This window comes from Microtus oregoni, unplaced genomic scaffold, assembly GCF_018167655.1.
Source record: "Microtus oregoni isolate MIOR12 unplaced genomic scaffold, Mior012 000018F_ref0000195, whole genome shotgun sequence".
NCBI classification, from domain to species: domain Eukaryota; kingdom Metazoa; phylum Chordata; class Mammalia; order Rodentia; family Cricetidae; genus Microtus; species Microtus oregoni.
In genome coordinates this window covers 10,693,582-10,714,382 of record NW_024543077.1, presented here as the reverse complement: position 1 = coordinate 10,714,382, position 20,801 = coordinate 10,693,582, and the positions used below count along the sequence as shown (strand labels likewise).

At 42.5% G+C, this 20,801-nt stretch overlaps 1 protein-coding gene across 1 annotated transcript in view; it reads left to right on the top strand.

Moving 5' to 3' along the window:
• Positions 1-20,801, top strand: part of LOC121458915 (protein piccolo) — a 309,061-nt gene that overhangs the window by 140,656 nt on the left and 147,604 nt on the right. Inside the window, exons 5-7 of the mRNA XM_041668303.1 lie at positions 1,657-2,364; positions 9,159-14,229; positions 14,588-16,605. Coding sequence (XP_041524237.1) covers positions 1,657-2,364; positions 9,159-14,229; positions 14,588-16,605 — 7,797 coding nt within the window. The remainder of the gene's footprint in view (positions 1-1,656; positions 2,365-9,158; positions 14,230-14,587; positions 16,606-20,801) is intronic.

The following is a 20,801-nucleotide window of genomic DNA, read 5'->3' as shown; positions in this document are numbered from 1 at the left end:
TGATATCTTCAGATGGGCTTCAATCAAGTAATGACTTCTGAGCCGTAGCACAGATCAAGACCGGTGCTCTGAAGGTTTTCTCTTTTACTCGGCCCTGTTTCACAAGTGACCAAGTCACTTTCTTTCCCATGACTTGTGAGCCAGATTGTTACATAACACTGTAGTTCACACCAGAGATGCTTTCACGGAATTTAAGAAAGGATTGATATTGAGGGGCCATACACACCAACAGCAAAGGCGCCCACATGCATCCTACTGTTTTAAGTCAGGGCTTATTGAAAGTAAGGGTTGTCTTTTTATCTTTGTACTTTAGAGGAGAAACTAAGGATCTATAACCCCTAACAGATTACAAAATAGTCAAATATATTAAACACCATTTGTAACGTCTATAAAGAATTGAAAAATAAAAAGCGGGGAACAAATGAGACTTTTCTCTGATAGTATTCCACTGCAGTAAGTGATTTTTCTGCAAGGGATTTAAGCCGAGCACCTGGAGAGAGCAGCCAGGATGAAGGGCAATTTGAAACTGAATTTATCTGGAGACAATGACACATGAGACAGCAGGCAGGCTTATTTATAGGACCCTCCCACCTTGTTCCTTGCATAACAAATACGCATTATATGGTAATGATTAGAAAGAAGCAACATGTACAGCCTTTGTCTTTTATATGAAAATACATATCATGGAAGACAAAATACAAAACACAAAAGTCAAGGAGAATGTCTGCCCCGAACCTTGCATCTGCCTCCCGTGGGATCGTTTTGCCTTGTGCTCTTTTCAGAAAGTAGTTTTCATGACTTAGATTGCAAAAACAGTGAGCTGGCTGGTGGTGGGTCCTCTTTCCTTTACTTGGTGCTCTGCTAAAATAAAATAGCCCTCAAGGAAACTGTAGTTGATCAGGTGATCTGCTGAAGAGTGTTCCAGTCTCCTGGGCCTTGAGCAGCAGTCCCAGAAGGAGGCATTTCAGTCAGAAAAACAAAATACTTAAAAAAACAAAACAAAACAAAACAAACATGGCAAACAATTTGATCTATGACTCTATTCTGCTTAACTGGTGAATAATGTAACTAGTATTAAAAATGGAATCATTTTATTAATTAGAAAGAAGATAGAGAATTACACACGAGTGACTCTGGAAAACTCCATGCAACTCGGTGGAAATTTATTTGGTTGATGCCAAAGAGATAAAGACTTGCTAAACTAAATTCAAATAACCTTTTTTTAGTTTTAAACAAAAATGAAACATATTATGTAATGTAATTGTATTTAAGCAAAGTTATGATGGAAATGCTAAGTTTTAAGATACTAGGCTTAAAAAAAAATTTTCTTTCAAATTTCTTTCTTTCCAGTGCCAAACTCTAAATAAGTATTTCTCTGGGTCGTCCTAAAGTTCATTCTTCTGCCCCTTGATTTTTCCAAGTGGTGGTGAACATAGAAATTGGTAGTCGTTATAGATTTTGCCCATGTTTATATTTTAAATAATCTTCTTTACATTTTTTCCATGATGCTTTTTCTGATTTAGAACGGAATATCTTTCCCTGTGCCTATCAACAATCAACAGAATAACTAGACATTTTCAATTTTCATCTTGACTAATGCGCTAAAATAGAAAGTCTGCTGTAATCCTAATCTGTTCATTGCTGTCCATTTTACAGATTCAAGAATGGCTTTGTTTAAATTGCCAGACGCAGAGAGCAATTTCAGGACAACTTGGAGATACAGGCAAAATGCCTCCTGTATCGTCAGGACCCAAGGCATCTCCTGTGCCTGCCCCTGCCGAACCACCGTCTCAGAAAACACCGAGGGCCCCTGTAAAAGATAAAAAGAAGGAAACAGAAGTCAAAACTGAAACTGAAAAACTTATTCCAGAAAAAGAGACACCACTAATTGAGAAAACCCCTGCAACGGTCACCATAGATCAAAAACCAGAAGAGAGTAAAGTAGAGAAAGGCAAAATTTCAGCCTGGAAAGAAAAGAAATCACCCTCTGAAGAGGAAAAACCACTCCCCGAAGATAAAACGAGAAAGAAGCCACCTGCTGAAGAAAAACCACCCCTTGAAGGAAAGAAGCCAACCCCGGAAGATAAGGAATTACCCCCAGAAGTAAAGCCACTGGCCTTGGAGGGGGAAGAGAAACCTGAAATACTTAAAGCTCAAGCACAAATTCCTGAAGAGCCCACAGCAGGGGTGGCCGCCAAGGCAGTGGCAGGAGAGGGGCAGCCCGAGGCCAGGACTGAAGATCTGCCAAGGGACACACCTCAGACTTTGCCCAAGGAAGGAGGGAGGGAAAGCGGTGCAGAGAAACCGCCACCGGCAGAAGGCAGCGCCAAGTCTGACCTGGTGGGGCCTGGCAAAGAAAAAGCGGTAAGTTGTATTTCCTACCATCAAAGCCTTGCGTGCGCGCAGTTCTCTAGGTTTGCTTAGTGCCTCAGCCAGCCACAGATAGGATGGATGTGAAAACCTTTAAACCGTGAATTACGTTTCAGAGAACTCTACTTTTTTTTGGGGGGGGGGGGGGCACTTAAGTGAAAAGCAATGGCGTTTTGCCTTAGTCAACTTCCATAAAGCATAGAGACAAAATTCTCTAAATCATATAGAAAAATGAAAAGATTTCCTATAGCTCCATGTTAGTTTTTTAAATACACAATGGGAGTATAAGTCAGTTTTTCTCTGTACCTAAAATAATCTATTACGATTTTGTAAGAGGCAAGTTGTTGTTTTTGTTGTTGCTTCGTTTTGATTTCCTTTTTGATAGATTTCTAGTCTGTGGTCAGCCACAAAATTCATGGTTAAAAAAAGTTGATGGTTAAAATCCAGAGTGAAAGTAAATTTACATATTCTTAGCTATTCTAGATTTTTCTCATGATTTAGTGTCATTTGTCTAATATGGAGGATTGGTTATTATCTGCATATAGTATAGAGTACTACGTACTTTGTATACTCTTCCTTTAGTTAAAAGTTTCAAGAATGCCCCGTTTTAAGTAATATTTGCATAAGCAATTCTGCCATTTTAAAGGAACGCTGTTCTTTCAAAGTATATTAATTTTAATTAAAAGCCAATTTTATTATGTATATTTGTGTGTATACATACATAAGAATTAAAATATAAGCTACTTAGAGATCCATAAAGTATCTTCTATCTAATTAAATAATTTAATTCATAGAGGACACTGATGATTCACAGAAAAATTACTTATTGTACATCTATTATAACAGCAAGCAGAAATTACAATTGCATAATTAGTTTATGGGCGTCTACTATTTTGTGTTCACCGTGACACATGCCTGCTGACCCATCTCCACCATTTTTCTTTCTCATTCTGATCATTTTTTGTGGGTCCCGCATTTGCCATTTTTTATCTTATTTTTCTTTGCCAGTCTCCAGTTTTCCCCCTGGAGTTTCCTTCTTTTCTATACAGAGAAGTCACATGATTAACCCTTAAAATCACATGTGCATATGTGTCTCTAGTTTTGAGTTTCAGAACTGTGTTTTCACGTATTTAAGTAGACAGTTTCCCTTTAGACCTCACTGTAAATTCAAGCTCAACATGTTTGACTAATTGCTCATTTTTCTTTAGAACCCACCTCTCCTTTTGGCTTTCTGTAATGTGACACCATCATTTACTTGCCTCTTGTCTTGCAGACACTAATCTGAGGCCAGCTAGGTTTCAATTTCTCGGGACTTGGTCCTCCATACCATTACTGATCAAGAGGACATCTCTACATGATGCTTCCCTTGAGCTCCAGAGTTTGTTATTCTCATAATGGTTATAAATGCAGACTCCATCGGTTTTCCTGGCACATTTTGCTTACTCCTTGTGGGATCTCATTTAATCATTGTTTTACCTCGGTTTGCTGCTAGACAAATGCCTTAGCAATACAGGAAGGGTCGGTTCCCTAGTGATACACTTGTGAGTTCTTTGCATTGTAAGTTTTATTAGCACATGACCTGTGTGTGTGTATGTGTGTGTTTGTGTGTGTGTGTTATTGATTTATCTGCCACTAGCCTACTATAGGAAAGGGTTTGGCTGACACTATATAAGTCATATTTCTTCTTTGTCAAACAATAAGCTTTAAATCGACAGTGAACAAATGAAGTGATTGCTTTACTATACTGTCTCTTACAGCAGAACTTCCAGTTTTACTTGAGGGTTTTATAGACCGTGTGAACAAGCAACAGGAAATTAAAGAACACCAGTACTCTCGGTCTATTTCCAAAATCAAACTAAAACTTTCTGTCTTGCATTTAAATGCTATCATAAACATTCTAATGTTCTGTTTTCCCACCTTGAGACATTTGCATAGTGGTCGGGCTGCCCGTACCCACAGTATGTAGTCCTGGCTAAACAGATTAGCTAGGGTTTTTCACCCTGTGATATCTGTCTGCAATAGAACTCCCCTGCAAGGCTCATCACCTTCTACCAGTGAGAAATCAAAACCACAAACACTTCAATGTGATTCTTATTTTCAATGTGTTTCTCCCCTCTGTAGCTGTCTGGACTTCTCTGTGTGTCTCTGCAGTGGCAACACCGAAACCCCACCTGAGTTGCTGTGCTTTTGATGCCATCCCCTCCCCCCACGACTGAAAGTCAACCTCCCCTGCTGCAGAGCTCCCTATATTGACTCCTTTTTATATTGCCATTTAAAAATCCAAGTCATCCTCCTCATTTGCCTCTTATCACATTCAAGGTTCTTTTTATAAATCCCATTTCCTTCCATCTAACCTACACAAATATTGATAACGTAACCATCATGGTGGTTGTTTTAAAAAATAGGGAAATTGGATTTTATACTCCAAATACAAGTATACTTGGAGGAAAATAGCAGAATGAGGATTTTCGTGCGGTTCTGATTATAAAGCCTCGATTCACAGCCCCTACCTGTGAGGACTTTTCTCCTGTGGCACTTCTGACATACGTTCCTTCCTTAGTATCCATCTCTCTTTCTCACTTCTGACATAAGTTCTTTCCTTAGTATCCATCTCTCTTTCTACCTTTTGGCACACTCTTTTGGGCAATTTTCACAGCTTGTATATCTGCACTATTTTATATTCATTTATCAGTTTGTAAGTTGTTTTAATATTGTGTTGTTTTTATTTCTTCATTGCTACATCATTCAGTTTCTTTATTCAAATTTCCAAACTGTGTTTATTAAGCAAAATTAAATGAATATATATTAAAATGAGAATCTATTTAAATATGATATATATTTAAAAGTATACCTCTTTAAACTTTTCAGTTTCATATTTTTAAGTCATGTCACTATAATATTCTGTATTTTCACCTATATATCCACGCAGGAAACTTTCCGTCTTTGTTCCATATTCTCTACTGAGAACCTGCTGTCCTCCAGATGGAAACTGGAGTTAGCGTAGATTTTAATGTGGGCTTTGATTTCTGTTAAAATAGCTGAAGGGCTAATAGTCAAGCTATCTCTCAGCATAGAATGCAGTGCCTGCCTTGTATGCAATTGGAGCGCTTTAGTTTCTCATATTTCTGTCCGACTGGATTGGGGGAGGGGGAGGGAAATGGGAGGCGGTGGCGGGGAAGAGACAGAAATCTTAAATAAATAAATAAATAAATAAATAAATGTTACTCCTATTTGCCCTCCATCCTAACATAAGCTTTCTATACAGGATTGAAGCTAGGCCCTGTGCTCGATCAGCTCATTTAAAATAAAGTCTAGAAAAACCAACCAAGCACTTACAGTTATCTGTCTTTGCACATTTTTATACGAATCCTAGAACTCAATTCCTAACGCTTCTATCTTCAGAAACTTTTGTTCTTCTCCAGTGTGGAGTGCCTCTGGCTTCAAGTCAAGTCTTGAGGAAAGAGCACAGACACGCTCGAAAGAACATATGTATTTTTGTGCATTTTCTCCTACTAGGCTCCCCACAAGGTACAGCATGGTCAAGAGTTTCAGATGGCGCTGACTCGTGACTGCTTTCTCTCTGACATGTCTACTGTCCAGTAATGGCTATGGGAGGCTCTCAGGAAAGGGGATGCTCCAATCCCTACTATTTGTTAGTACATTTAAAAACTGAAGCTTAGCCCCTGAAATTTTTGAGTGGTTATTTTCAGTACATAGATTAGCAAAGCTCGAGTAACTAAAACTCTATGCATGGAAATCATGCCGTACGCTATAGGGCAGTGTGATGGACTGCATGCGGATCGCTAGGAACAGATAGACAGCGCTCTCTTTCGGGGAATGAAAGTAACACTGTGATTTTAAAGCTGACCCTGCAGCCTTCCTGACTTTATCAAAGGTGATAAAACTTGCATACAGAAGTAATTTAACTGAAATGGTATTCTCATTTTAGAATTTCGGAGGTGATTCTAAACAGTATTAAGTGTTAAAAGTGAAACAGAAAATACAGATATCAATTTCCTGATGGTTCAAATGAAAAGGAGTGAATTTTTAAAAGTCAGTAACAGTTTATATTTTAGATATTTTATAACATTATATATGTGTGTATTCTACGTTATTCAAAAGTATGTTTGTTATAGTCTTATATATAAATATTAATTCACTAAATAGATTAATACTTTTCTTGAAATAAGTATACTGTTACAAATTTTTGAAGCACATGAGAAAAAGTCTCCAATCTTTTAGTCTGATGTAATGAGAAATTGGTGGTAAAATGGCCCACATTATGTTGCCTTCACATGAATCTTTTGACCATATTCTAGTCTGTGGTACTTCAAACACCCATTTTAAAGTTCAATAATTAGAAAAAACAGGATACGTCTTACAGACTGTAATCTACATCTAATTTCCCCTTGTTTATAAATGTTATTAATGAAGCAGTGTCAAGGACCAGTTAGCTACAAGAAAGACAAATGGTTGCCAAGTCCTGATATGTCCAATTCCTTTTTGAAATGATTAATAGCAGTAATAAAGATTAATTTGTAGGTGCCTTTAATCAATGAAGCAAAGAACCTGATCACTGGGTGATCTGATGTTTCACAGCTAAACTATGTAGTTAATTAGAACACATTATTATGTGAGATTGTATAGACCTAAATCTAGTTAATGGGGTAAAAATGAACATTCCAAAGTGTACCCTGGTGAGCACGACTCTCCTTTGAACCTTCCAGTGATGGGCATTAGAAACAACTCATTGATTCGCCATCGGTCACTCCTAGCATATTGTCTACAGAATGAGCCTTTGCACACTTGCTACCGTTTAATACACGATAGGGAGAGCAGCACAGAAGCAGCTTCACCAGACTTGGTGAGGGAAGCCCGAGAAGCACGTGGGGCAGACAGGACCAGAAGGTCTGAGAAGGGAGAACATAGTGCAAAGGAGTGAAAGATGCGTAGGCACAATTCCAGAAAGCCACACACCGGCAGGAGCAGAGAAAGGATTTTAATGTTTTGTGTTAGAACTTCATGAATTCCCTTTTGTTTTTCTTTGTTACGTTCTATGTATCTAGTCTTAACCTTTTTTTTATAAAGATGTCAGGATGGACTTCAAAAATCTGTATTATAAACTATCAAAATTAACTTACAGAAGATCATATTTTGGCTGATTTTCCTCCATAACCGTGGTGTTTGCTGTGAATGATGGGAGGCAGCATTAACTAATGAAGTCATCCATTGAGACTCTCTTGTGCTTCCCAACCCTGCTCTGTGTCATCTTGTGGGATGCGGTGAGGTAGTGCTGTCCACTCAGGAAGACCGTGTATTAGCGGACTGCTGTGATGGCAACCTGTTTGTTTTGTCTCTGTTGTTCTATAAGGAGAGAGAGGAAGGAGATGTGGGTGGGCGAGGAGGCAGGAGGGACCTGGGAGGATTCCGAGTCAGAATTACTGTTGCTGTGATGAAACACCAAGAAACTTGGGGAGGGAAGGGTTTATTTCAGCTTACACTTCTAAGAGCATTATCACTAAAGGAAGTCAGGACAGGAACTCACACAGGGCAGGAACCTAGAAGCAGGAGCTGATGCAGAAGCCATGGAGGGATCTGCTTACTGGTTTGCTCCCCATGGCTTGCTCAGCCCAGAACCACTAGTTTAGGGATGGCACCACCCACAATGGGCTGGCCTTCCCCCATCAATCACGAGTTAAGCCTTACAGCTGGGTCTTATGGAGGCATTTCCTCAGTTGAGGTTCCCTCCTTTCAGATAACTCAAGCTTGTGTCAAGTTGAAATAAAGCTATTCAGCACAGAGGAGCTGGAAGAGGAAAATCCGTAATCAAATATTTATGAAAAACTTTTCAATTAGAGAAAAAAAAAACACACACACAAGAGAGGAAAAGGGGGAGGGAGAAAGAAAGATTACTTGCTGTATGATCATGACAAGAATCCATGTTCAGACTGCAGCACCCATGTAAGAAATAAGTGTGGCCTTGTACACCTGTAACATCAGTCCTGGGGTAGGGACTTGGGACAGGACTGCAGGGACAGGAAGATTTCTTGGGCTCACTGGTCATCTAGCATAGCCAAAACCAGCAAGCTCCAGGTCCAGTGAATGACCCTGTCTTAAGGGAACTAGACAGAGAATGATAGAACACCCAGTGTTCTCCTCTGCCGTCCAAGGATGGCCAGACAAGAGACAGACAGACACATGAGAGAAAGACACAGAGACTGACCTTTTCTTTTAACCATTCGAACTTCATCACAAAATAAATGTATTGATACAGAGAATGTATTTGAAGGAAAGTGAAATTAAAATGTAAAGGAGCCTCGTGAAATTAATGAAAGAAAATCAAGTGAAATTGAGAATTAATATGTAATTTAAATTTAGTTTAAACGAAAACTAACCTAAGTTAGTGAATATCAACCGTTCTCAATTTTGTTCCCATACAGAGATTTTTTTTTTGAAAATACCATCTTATGCCAGGTGGTGGTGGAAAACACATTTAACCTCAGCACTCCAGAGGCAGAGGCAGGCAGGTCTTGGTGAGTTCGAGGCCAGCCTGGGGTATAAAGCAAGTTCCAGAATGGGCTCCAAAGCTACAAAAAAAAAAAAACCCTGTGTCAGAAAACAACAACAACAATGATACCAAACAAACAAAAACTATCATTACATAGCTGAATTTTTCCATATGTATTCCTCAATGATTGATGCTTATTTAATAATAATGGTGAATGGTGAAGCCACGTGATTAGTTCAACTCTAATACATTTGCCTGTGATTTTTTTCCCCTCCACTAGGAAAAGGAAGAGGACAAATCCGACACCTCCAGTTCTCAGCAGCCCAAGAGCCCACAAGGTCTGAGTGACACGGGCTACTCTTCTGATGGAATATCAGGTTCTCTTGGTGAAATCCCAAGTCTTATACCAAGCGATGACAAAGATTTGCTCAAAGCACTCAAAAAGGACTCTTTCTCACAAGAAAGCAGCCCTTCCAGCCCCTCGGACCTAGCGAAGCTGGAGAGCACAGTACTATCCATATTGGAAGCTCAGGCGAGTACACTGGGTGATAAATCAGAAAAGAAAGCACAGCCCCAGAAGGTTTCTCCTGAGCAGCCTCAGGACCAACAAAAGCCTCAGATCCAGTCTGAAATGCTGGATATTACTATTTCGGAAGAAGAGGTCAAAGAGAGCCAAGAAAAGAAAGACAGTTCCAAAAGGGATAGCCAACAAAGCTTTCCTTCCAGGAAGGACCATAAAGAAAAGCCTGAGCTGGTTGATGACCTGAGTCCAAGAAGAGCATCCTATGATTCCGTGGAAGACAGCAGCGAAAGTGAAAACTCCCCTGTTGTACGTCGAAAGCGGAGAACTAGTGTTGGCTCCTCAAGCAGCGATGAGTATAAACAGGAAGACAGTCAAGGTTCTGGGGAAGAAGAGGACTTCATACGAAAACAGATTCTCGAAATGAGTGCGGATGAGGATGCTTCTGGCTCTGAAGACGATGAGTTCATCAGGAGTCAGCTCAAAGAGATTGGCGGTCTTCCTGAGAGCCAGAAAAGGGAAGAAGCCAAAGGCAAAGGGAAAAGCACAGTGGGGAAGCACAGACGACTGACTCGCAAGAGTACCACTAGCTTTGATGATGACGCAGGGAGACGTCATTCCTGGCATGACGAGGACGATGAAACATTTGATGACAGTCCTGAGCTCAAATTCCGAGAAACTAAAAGTCAGGAGAGTGAAGAACTTGTCATTGCTGGAGGCGGAGGGTTACGTCGTTTTAAGACGATCGAACTCAACAGCACGACAGCAGATAAATACTCCGCGGAATCCTCTCAGAAAAAAACAACTTTGTATTTTGGCGAAGAGCCAGAATTAGAAATGGAAAGCCTGACAGACTCACCTGAGGACAGATCTAGGGGAGAGGGGTCCTCTAGTCTCCATGCGTCCAGCTTCACTCCTGGCACGTCCCCTACATCGGTGTCGTCACTTGATGAGGACAGCGACAGCAGCCCCAGCCACAAGAAAGGGGAGAGCAAACAGCAGCGCAAAGCGCGGCACCGGACACATGGCCCTCTCTTGCCCACCATCGAAGATTCTTCGGAGGAAGAAGAATTGAGAGAGGAAGAAGAATTGCTCAAAGAGCAGGAGAAGCAGCGGGAATTGGAGCAGCAACAAAGGAAGAGTTCTAGTAAGAAATCGAAGAAAGACAAAGATGAACTTCGAGCTCAGAGAAGGAGAGAAAGACCCAAGACGCCACCCAGTAATCTCTCTCCCATTGAGGATGCATCTCCCACAGAAGAACTGCGCCAGGCGGCAGAAATGGAGGAGCTCCATAGGTCCTCTTGTTCTGAATACTCACCCAGCATAGAATCCGACCCGGAAGGATTTGAAATAAGCCCTGAGAAAATAATAGAAGTTCAGAAAGTTTATAAATTGCCAACAGCTGTGTCTTTGTACTCACCCACAGATGAGCAATCTGTGATGCAGAAAGAAGGTGTTCAGAAGGCCCTGAGGAGTGCCGAGGAGATGTATGAAGAAATGATGCAAAAAACCCACAAATACAAGTCATTCCCAGCTGCAAGCGAGCGAGACGAAGTGTTTGAAAAAGAGCCGCTGTATGGGGGCATGCTAATAGAGGACTACATTTATGAATCTTTAGTAGAGGACACATACGATGGATCTGTAGATAGCAGCCTGCTCACCAGGCAAGAAGAACAAAATGGATTTCTGCAGCAGAGAGGGAGAGAGCAAAAGATAAGACTCCCCGAACAGATTTATGATGATCCTATGCAGAAAATTACAGACCTCCAGAAAGAGTTTTATGAGTTAGAAAGCTTACATTCCATTGTGCCTCAAGAAGACATAGTTTCAAGCTCGTACATCATTCCAGAAAGCCACGAGATAGTGGACCTGGGCACCATGGTAACTTCTACCAGTGAGGAAAAGAAATTATTAGATGCTGACGCTGCCTATGAAGAACTTATGAGGCGGCAACAGATGCAGGTAACAGATGGATCCAGTCCTCTGCAGTCCACCATCGGGGAGGACATGACAGAGTCCACTATGGATTTTGACAGGGTGCAAGATGCATCTTTGACATCAAGCATCCTTTCCGGAGCATCTCTTACAGACTCAACCAGCAGCGCCACTCTCTCTATCCCAGATGTTAAGATAACCCAGCATTTTTCAACAGAAGAACTTGAAGATGAATATGTAACTGATTATACCAGAGAAATTCAAGAAATAATTGCCCATGAGTCACTGATATTGACCTACTCCGAGCCTTCAGAAAGTGCTGCGTCTGTCCCCCCGTCGGAAACACCTTCTCTTACTTCATCAATTTCTTCAGTCTGCACCACCGACAGCTCCTCACCCGTCGCTCCCCTGGACAGCGCAACCGCTGCTTATACAGAGCCAGCGGGAGGAATAACTAAATTTGAAGACTCTGAGGAAATTTCTTCCTCGACTTATTTTCCAGGCAGTGTCATAGACTACCCAGAAGACATAGGTGTGTCCTTAGATCGGACCATCATGCCTGAAAGTAGAACTGATGGTGAGCGTGCTGTGGTTTCCTTCTCTAGTATGGCCCGTTCTGTCACAGAAACTGTAGGACCTAAAGCTGACAGGCCACACGCTGACACTGTGTCCATGGACTTACCTACATCTGAAAAAGATGCCACAAAAGGCAAGACAGAAACTGGGGATGGAATTATTCTAGAGGTTTTGGATGCTTACAAAGACAAAAGGGAAGAGTCTGAGGCTGAATTCGCAAAAATCAGCTTACCTGAAACTGGGTTGGTCCAAACACCTCCTTCCGTAATAGCCCCTCAGATGAAAGAACAGCCTGTATCTCCATATTCTGTATCTGGAAAGGTCTCCAGTCAGGAAAAGCCCACATATAGGTTACCATCAGCCGGTCCTCCTGTTTCTACCCACCCACCTAAATCTCATCCATTTTTCCGAAGTTCTTCTTTGGACATATCAGCCCAGCCACCCCCTCCTCCCCCTCCACCTCCTCCTCCTCCTCCACCACCTCCTCCTCCCCCACCTCCACCATTGCCCCCAGCAACTTCACCTAAGCCAACTATTTATCCTAAAAAAAAGTTGGCCGCTCAAGCTCCAGTGACTCCAACAACTATCGCTACAACCCACGTTGATGTTGTTACTACAGTGGAGGTCACAGCCGCTCGGAGGAGTAATGGGCTACCTGCAACCAAAGTATGTGCCGCCGCACCGCCTCCTGTCCCTCCAAAGCCAGCTTCAATTCCAATTGGACTTGTGTTTACACATCGGCCAGAACCGATCAAACCTCCAATTGCCCCCAAGCCAGTAGTTCCTCAGATTCCGGTGACTACACCAAAAACAACAGACACATGCCCCAAACCAACAGGTCTGTCTTTAACTTCAAGTATGTCCCTGAATTTAGTGACTTCAGCAGATTACAAACTGCCTTCCCCTACCTCTCCTCTTTCCCCACACTCTAGTAAATCCTCACCAAGGTACTCTAAGTCCCTAATGGAGACCTACGTGGTTATCACATTGCCCTCTGAACCTGGGACTCCAACAGATTCTTCTGCTGCGCAAGCCATTACTAGCTGGCCCTTGGGATCACCCCCAAAAGATCTCGTTTCCCTTGAAACAGTGTTTTCTGTAGTTCCTCCTATGACAACTACAGAAATTCCAAGTTCTTCACAGCCAGCCCTGTATGCACCAGGAGCTTTGGAGACATTTTCTTCTGCCCCTGTTGTGACACCGTCTCTATTTCAAGGAGCTCCAACATCACTTACACAGTTCCTTCCAACAGAAGGATCAAAAACCCAGGTTTCTGCGACTGGAAGCACAGCCCCCAGCATCGCTCCCAGAAGTGTTTCCATACCCATTCCGCCAGAGCCTCTTGCTCTAGACAGGCGTCCGTACAAGGAAAATGGAAAGTTGCCACTTCCTGGTGATGCCATTGATTTACGTACGATACCAAAAACAGAAGCTAAAGCAGCTGAAAAATGTATGGATCTTTCTGCCTCTGCAGTAGAGGTGAAAAGGCAGAGCACGGCAAATGAAGTTTATGGGCGACAAATTAGCGCCATCCAACCTTCTATCATCAATCTCAGCGCGGCTGCCTCGTTAATCACCCCAGTCGGCCTAGACTCCGAGACAGTGGCGGTTGTCACATGCACCGATACTACTACTTACGCAACAGTCACGGGAAGCCAAGTGAGCGGAGAGCGCACAGGGGCAGCACCCCTCCAGCTTACCGTATCGAAACATACTGAGTCACCCTATAGGATAGCAGGCGGCCAGACATTTCCCACGATCAGAGACGAAGCACCAATCAACTTATCGCTAGGTCCCTCCGCTCAGTCAGTGACGTTGGCGGTTACGAAGCCTGTCACTGTGCCCCCTGTCGGTGTCACCAATGGCTGGACTGAGGGCATCGCATCTCAGGGGATCACAGACGGAGAAGCGGTAGATCTCAGCACATCCAAGTCTCACAGGACTGTTGTAACAATGGATGAGTCTACTTCCAATGTGGTGACCAAAATAATAGAAGACGACGAGAAGCCTGTTGATCTGACCGCGGGAAGAAGGGCTGTGTGCTGTGACATGGTTTATAAGTTGCCTTTTGGAAGGAGCTGCACAGCGCAGCAGCCTGCCACTACCCTTCCTGAAGACCGCTTCGGTTACAGGGACGATCACTATCAGTATGATAGATCAGGGCCGTACGGTTACAGAGGGGTTGGTGGAATGAAACCTTCCATGTCTGATACTAATTTGGCAGAAGCTGGACATTTTTTCTATAAAAGTAAGAATGCTTTTGATTATTCTGGAGGCGCTGATGCAGCAGTAGATCTAACTTCAGGGAGAGTATCTACAGGTCAGTATGATATAGCCATAGACGCTGCCTTGAAATGCCATTACGGTGTTCTGCATCTCGTTTCAGGATGAGAAAAATACCCCTACTCTGGTTTCCTTTACATTTTTGCTTTCTTTGGATGTCTTGGCAATTATATTTTACAGTACACGCGCATTTTTGTTTCTTCATGGTTCTTGCTGTTGTCGTTGTCTGCATGTGCCTGCATGTCCAACATTGCTTTTTCTCCGCACCTAACTAGGTTAACCTGTGGATTTGCATGCCGTCCCATTCATTGCGTCCACCGAGATAAAAGGGCTTTCAGACCCAAACAGCATCATTCATTCTGAGAACTGGACTATAACTCTACCCTGTATTTCAGGTGAGGTAATGGATTATTCAAGCAAGACTACAGGTCCATACCCAGAAACACGCCAAGTCATTTCAGGAGTTGGGATTAGTACCCCACAGTATTCCACAGCGAGAATGACTCCTCCCCCAGGACCGCAGTATGGAGCGGGAAGTGTTTTGAGGTCATCTAATGGTGTTGTCTATTCTTCAGTAGCAACTCCAATCCCAGCCACGTTTGCTATCACCACTCAGCCCGGCTCCATTTTCAGCACCACAGTCAGGGATTTGTCTGGCATTCATACAACAGATGCACTGACTTCACTCTCAGCCCTGCATCAAAGCCAGCCAATGCCTCGGTCATATTTCCTAACAACGGGTGCATCAGAAACAGACATCTCAGTAACCGGCATTGACATCAATGCCAGTCTGCAAACGATGACTATGGAAACTCTCCCTGCTGAGACAATGGACTCTGTCCCTGCTTTAACCACAGCATCGGAAGGGTTCTCTGAGGTGGTAGGAGAGGAAAGCACTCTTTTAATGGTCTCTGACGAAGATAAGCAGCAGCAGCAGCTTGACTTGGAGCGAGAGCTCCTGGAGCTGGAGAAAATTAAGCAACAGCGCTTTGCTGAGGAGTTGGAGTGGGAACGTCAGGAGATTCAGAGGTTCCGAGAGCAGGAAAAGATCATGGTTCAAAAGAAGCTGGAGGAGCTGCAGTCTATGAAACAGCACCTCCTATACCAGCAAGAAGAAGAGCGGCAGGCCCAGTTCATGATGAGGCAGGAGACGCTAGCTCAGCAGCAGTTACAGCTTGAGCAGATTCAGCAGCTGCAACAGCAGCTACACCAGCAGCTTGAGGAGCAGAAGCTCCGCCAGATCTACCAGTACAACTATGACCCCTCTGGAAACGCCTCTCCGCAAACCACCACTGAGCAGGCCATGTTGGAGGGTCAGTATGCTGCTCCAGAGGGCAGTCAGTTTTGGGCCACCGAAGATGCCACCACCACAGCTTCTACTGTGATGGCCATTGAAATCCCCCAGAGCCAAGGATGGTACACTGTTCAATCCGATGGGGTGACTCAGTACATCGCTCCACCCGGCATCCTGAGTACTGTTTCAGAGATACCTCTGACAGATGTTGTGGTAAAAGAGGAGAAACAACCAAAAAAGAGAAGTTCTGGAGCTAAAGTTCGGGGGCAGTATGAAGAGATGGGGGAAAGTCTGGCAGACGATCCGCGGAACTTGAAAAAGATAGTGGACAGTGGCGTCCAAACCGACGACGAAGAAACTGCTGACCGGAGCTATGCCAGTAGAAGGAGGAGAACTAAAAAGAGCGTTGATACCAGCGTCCAGACTGATGACGAAGACCAGGATGAATGGGATGTGCCTTCTAGGTCAAGGAGAAAAGCCCGTCCGGGGAAGTACGGAGAGAGCACCACAGAGGGTGACAAGACCAAACCCCTCTCCAAAGTCTCCAGTGTAGCGGTTCAGACAGTCGCAGAGATATCTGTGCAAACTGAACCAGTGGGAACCATAAGGACACCTTCCATACGAGCGCGGGTGGATGCCAAGGTAGAAATAATTAAACACATTTCAGCACCTGAAAAGACTTACAAAGGGGGCAGTTTAGGATGTCAAACAGAAACAGATTCAGACACACAGAGCCCTCCTTATCTGGGTGCCTCCTCTCCACCCAAAGACAAGAAACGCCCAACACCTTTAGAGATTGGGTACTCATCAGCTCACCTTCGGGCAGACACCACAGTCCAGCTGGCTCCTTCCCCACCCAAATCTCCCAAGGTCCTCTACTCACCCATATCCCCACTGTCACCAGGCAAAGCATTAGAATCAGCCTTTGTACCTTACGAAAAACCCCTCCCTGATGACGTAAGTCCACAGAAAGTGCTCCATCCAGACATGGCTAAAGTGCCCCCAGCAAGTCCTAAGACAGCCAAGATGATGCAGCGTTCTCTGTCTGACCCCAAGCCTCTGAGTCCTACAGCAGACGAGCGTTCCAGGGCTCCTTTTCAGTATTCCGAGGGCTTCACGGTAAGAGGGGTTCCTTTCAGTTAGAAGACAATGGATGCGTGGATGTTAATCATGTGTTTGCAGACTTAGAAGGTAACAAAGCTAGCGCGTAGAAAGTGAAAGACTAAAATTGAGGGAGGACTATTGCATTATAAATGTGTCAGGGGTGGGGAGGACCTCATTCTCTTAAAAATGCCTACAGGAAAAAAAAGGTTGATTCTAAAATACAGATCTCTGACTCATAGACCAATTTTAGTGTGTTCAACTAACGTTCATTTCCCCACCTGATGGGATAAAATATTGAATATAAATAAACAAGGCAAAGGATGAAGCATGACCATGCATTGAGACCAGGAGTGTTAGAACTCATGACTGGAGTGCTGGTCACATAAACGTGTGTAGTCAGTCTCTTTTCCCAGTCAGGATATTGGCCTTAAAAGCTTAGCATAAACTTATTGCCCAAGATGTGAACAGATGAAAGTAAGGCCCAATTCATCCAAGTTTACTTTGTTTGGGGCAACTTTCTTAAACTAACCTCAGATGAGCCTTACTACAAATGCTAATAGAAGCATAACTAATGTGTATGTTTGTTTCAATAGAGATCATCTTATGAGGTATAATTGTGTCTCAAGGGAAGAAACAGATAAATATGTTGTACATATAGACATAAATGGAGATGAGAAATGTTGATTAACCACAATAGCAGGCATATTGTAATTAATAAAATCATTTATATATGGTTTAATTATCAGTTCAGTTTGGAACAAATCTTTTCAAGTGCAAATTTGCCCTGGTGCAGTAGTTTCTTACCTCTGGACCTGCAAACTCTGAAGCTTCTGAATACAATAGTCTGAAATACCACTCTTCCACTGATCCCCACGGGTTCAACAACAGCCGTGGTCTATAAAATATAATTTTTAAAATTTACTATTATATATTTAAATGTATATTATAAAATATACACCTTTAAGTCTGTTTGTAGTTATATAGACATATTTACAATAATATTAATTAAAATTTCACAACTAAATTTTCCACATTTATAACAGAATTTTATTATCTTCTATATTTCCTTCTTAAAGAGTATTGTGAGGTGAATGCTAAAGATACAAGTAAGACTGGGCACAGAGGCCAGGACTGCAATCAGGTAGACACTTGTGCATTGAGATAGCTTTGCTTCTGAAATCCTTTAAATGTCACGTGAAAGTGACATTTAAGTAATTTCAATGTGTATTTATTTTTTTACACCTCTGACCTATAAATTCACATAAATAATAAAATGGGAAAACATTATGTTTTGAACTTTTAAAATAGTGTTTCAGGATATGGTCATTAGAAAGAGTAGATTTGCCAATTGATGCGTTGATTGTCTACTCAAATTGTGGCTTTAAACTTTTAATTCAGTTGTGGCAGAGATTCAAGCTATCAGAATTTTCCTCACATTGTTCCCTTTGCATTTGCAAATGTACATAGAAGGATATAATGGGTGTCATGAGTTTATTAAGTATAATTACCAAATAATAACTAAGTCTGAAACATCCTAGGTTCATTGAGTCTCAGAGCACAATTCCAACTTCTTCTAGTTGGTCAACTTCAATATATACTAAATATGGGATAATTGCATACATGTTATTGATATTGCTATTGGTAGGACCCTTCATAAGCAGCAGAAGGTAAGTTTTATAGTATATAAAAGTCTGGACCAGCATCTCTGCTTCCAATAGGTCAGAAACGTTTCCAGGGAGGAGACTCTTAGACATGAAGGCTGAACTCTCTGCTGGGTCATGGAGAGAAAGATGAAGGTCATTCCAAATAGAGGATAAAACATATCCATGTGTTCAGATTAATAGCCAGTTATACATCAAAAAAGGGGCAAACAAGGTTTACGTTAAATAAAACTGGAGTGGTTAGTGAGGGGTCAATTACACGGAATCTAATGTCCGAATTAGAGAACCTATCTTTGTTTCCTTTGTGCCAAGCTGGATCAAAGTCACCATCATTTTGTGTTTAGCCTTTGGACTCCGCTGTTCTGCTCCTTCCTACGGAGTTCTTTAAAGGAGCAAGTAAAGTAGCTTTTGATTAAAATCGATGTAAGCAAATACACTACTTGCTTCACAATTTGAACTCATTAGTAGAATCTTACAAAGTTCAGTCAATACTAGGAATTTACTTTTTATTGAAGTTATTTTTTTCCTGCAGTATATTATTCTGATTGTGGCTTCCATTCTCTCATCTCCTCTCAGATCCTCTCCACATCCCCACCCATCCAACTCCAGGCATTCTCTCTATGTCTCTCTCTCTTTAGAAAATAAGCAGGCAGAAAAGAACAGAAAAATAATAAAAAGCATGAAAAAACACATACACAGAGAGACACAAAGAAAATAAAATCCATGAAAAAATAAAATAAGAAAACATAATATATGAACAAAAGACAAATAAGGTTTTAAAATGCCCAAACACATAAATATGAATTGAAAAAAATTCTCTAAAATTAATATTGAGTTGGTTATATGCCATCAATCTGCTTTTGGTTCATGTACCCAGTGAAACTGCACCGAAGAGCACAGGTTGTTCCTTTGCGAACAGCTGTCAGTGGTTAGTGATAGGAGCTTATGTCCCCTTCTACTCCCAGCATTGTGACCCCATCTAGCATAGACCTGTGCACACTGCCACAGTCTCTGCAAGTGTGCGTCAGCCCCACTGTGTCTGGAAGACACTATTTCCTTGGAGTCCTCCATCCCCGCCGGCTTTCACAATCTTCCCACCTTGTCTTTCTTGTGCTCTGAGGAGAGATATTTGTTAGAGACATCCCAGTTAGGGCTGAGTTTTCCACAGTCTTTCAGTGTCTGCACATTTTCCAGTTGTGGGTGTCTGTATTAGTTCGCATCTACTGTAGAAGGAAGTTTCTCCGATGATAACTCAGACACTGGTCAAATGGTGTAGAAGAAGGTTGTTTGCAGTCATTTTATTGCTATGTTCCTTTAGCAGAAGAGTGGGTTCTACTGGGTTTTGCCCTAGACCCAAGCCCTATCTACTGTCAGGTTCTTGGATGTATCAGGTATGGGCTCCATCTCACTGAGTAGACCTTATGGTTACTTTAACAAGTTTATGCATTTTGCAGTTTATCATGCAGGCAGGTCATCACTGTAGACCTCAGGACTTGTAGCTGGACTGGTGGTTAACAATCCCCCGGAAGTGTGCAAAGCACCTTCCAGCACTATTAACTTTTAACAACAGGGATGAAAAGGGCTCTAGGCAGACACTGGGTTGACTTCTCCATGGTCTATGAGAGATGTAAGTGTGATCTTCAGCAATAGGGCCGTCCCATCAGTTTGTGGAGAACAAGCCATAGCTATCACAATAGCCTGCATATTCTAGGGGTTTCAATAGGGCTCCTTTGTTCAAAAACTTAATTAAATGAAACCAATTCCTTGCTCTGGAGATATAGGTTGGTGGCAAAAGATGTCTAGTAGCAGCCCTGTTATCTCCCCATTCATTTGCGTTTATATTTTATGTTTATATGTTAACAAGCTTTCATTGTATGTAGGTTTCATCCATTTCATGATTTCACTTTTTTTTGACACAGAGAGGGGAGACTTTGGGGTGGGTACCCCCTCTTGGTTTTAAGAAGAGGCATTGTGCTACCAGCTGCTGAGGAAAATAAGGGAGGTGTTACCACAGCTGGTATAGATCAGAAGGCTTCTGGAATAACCTTCATGTCCAGGGCAGCTCAAAATCCCCAATGGATCTATGAGAGCCAGCCTCTGAGGAACAGTCTCCCTGTCCTCAATGATAGACCCACAACAGGATTCAACTGAACCCTGGCAGAAGTGTCAGTGATGTAGAGAGAATCCTTATATAGACAAGATGTCTCTTCCCTTTTTTGTTTACATCTAGTGCATGGCTTTGCTGGCCTCAAATTGCCAATCCCCCCACCTCTGCCTAACGATGACGCCAGCTAAAAACCTAAGCAACAGAGGAGAGGGTGCCCAAAATGGCCTTGACCTGTATTCAGATTGATGAATATCATAGATGTCACTATAGAACCTTCATCCAGCAACTGATGGAAACAGAGGCAGAGACCCACAGTGGAGCACTGAGCTGAGAGCTCCCAAAGCCCAGCTGAAGAGTGGGAGGAATGAGAATATGAGCAAAGAGGTCAAGACCAAGATGGGGATACCCACTGAAACAGTTTACCTGAGCTAATGGGAGCTCAC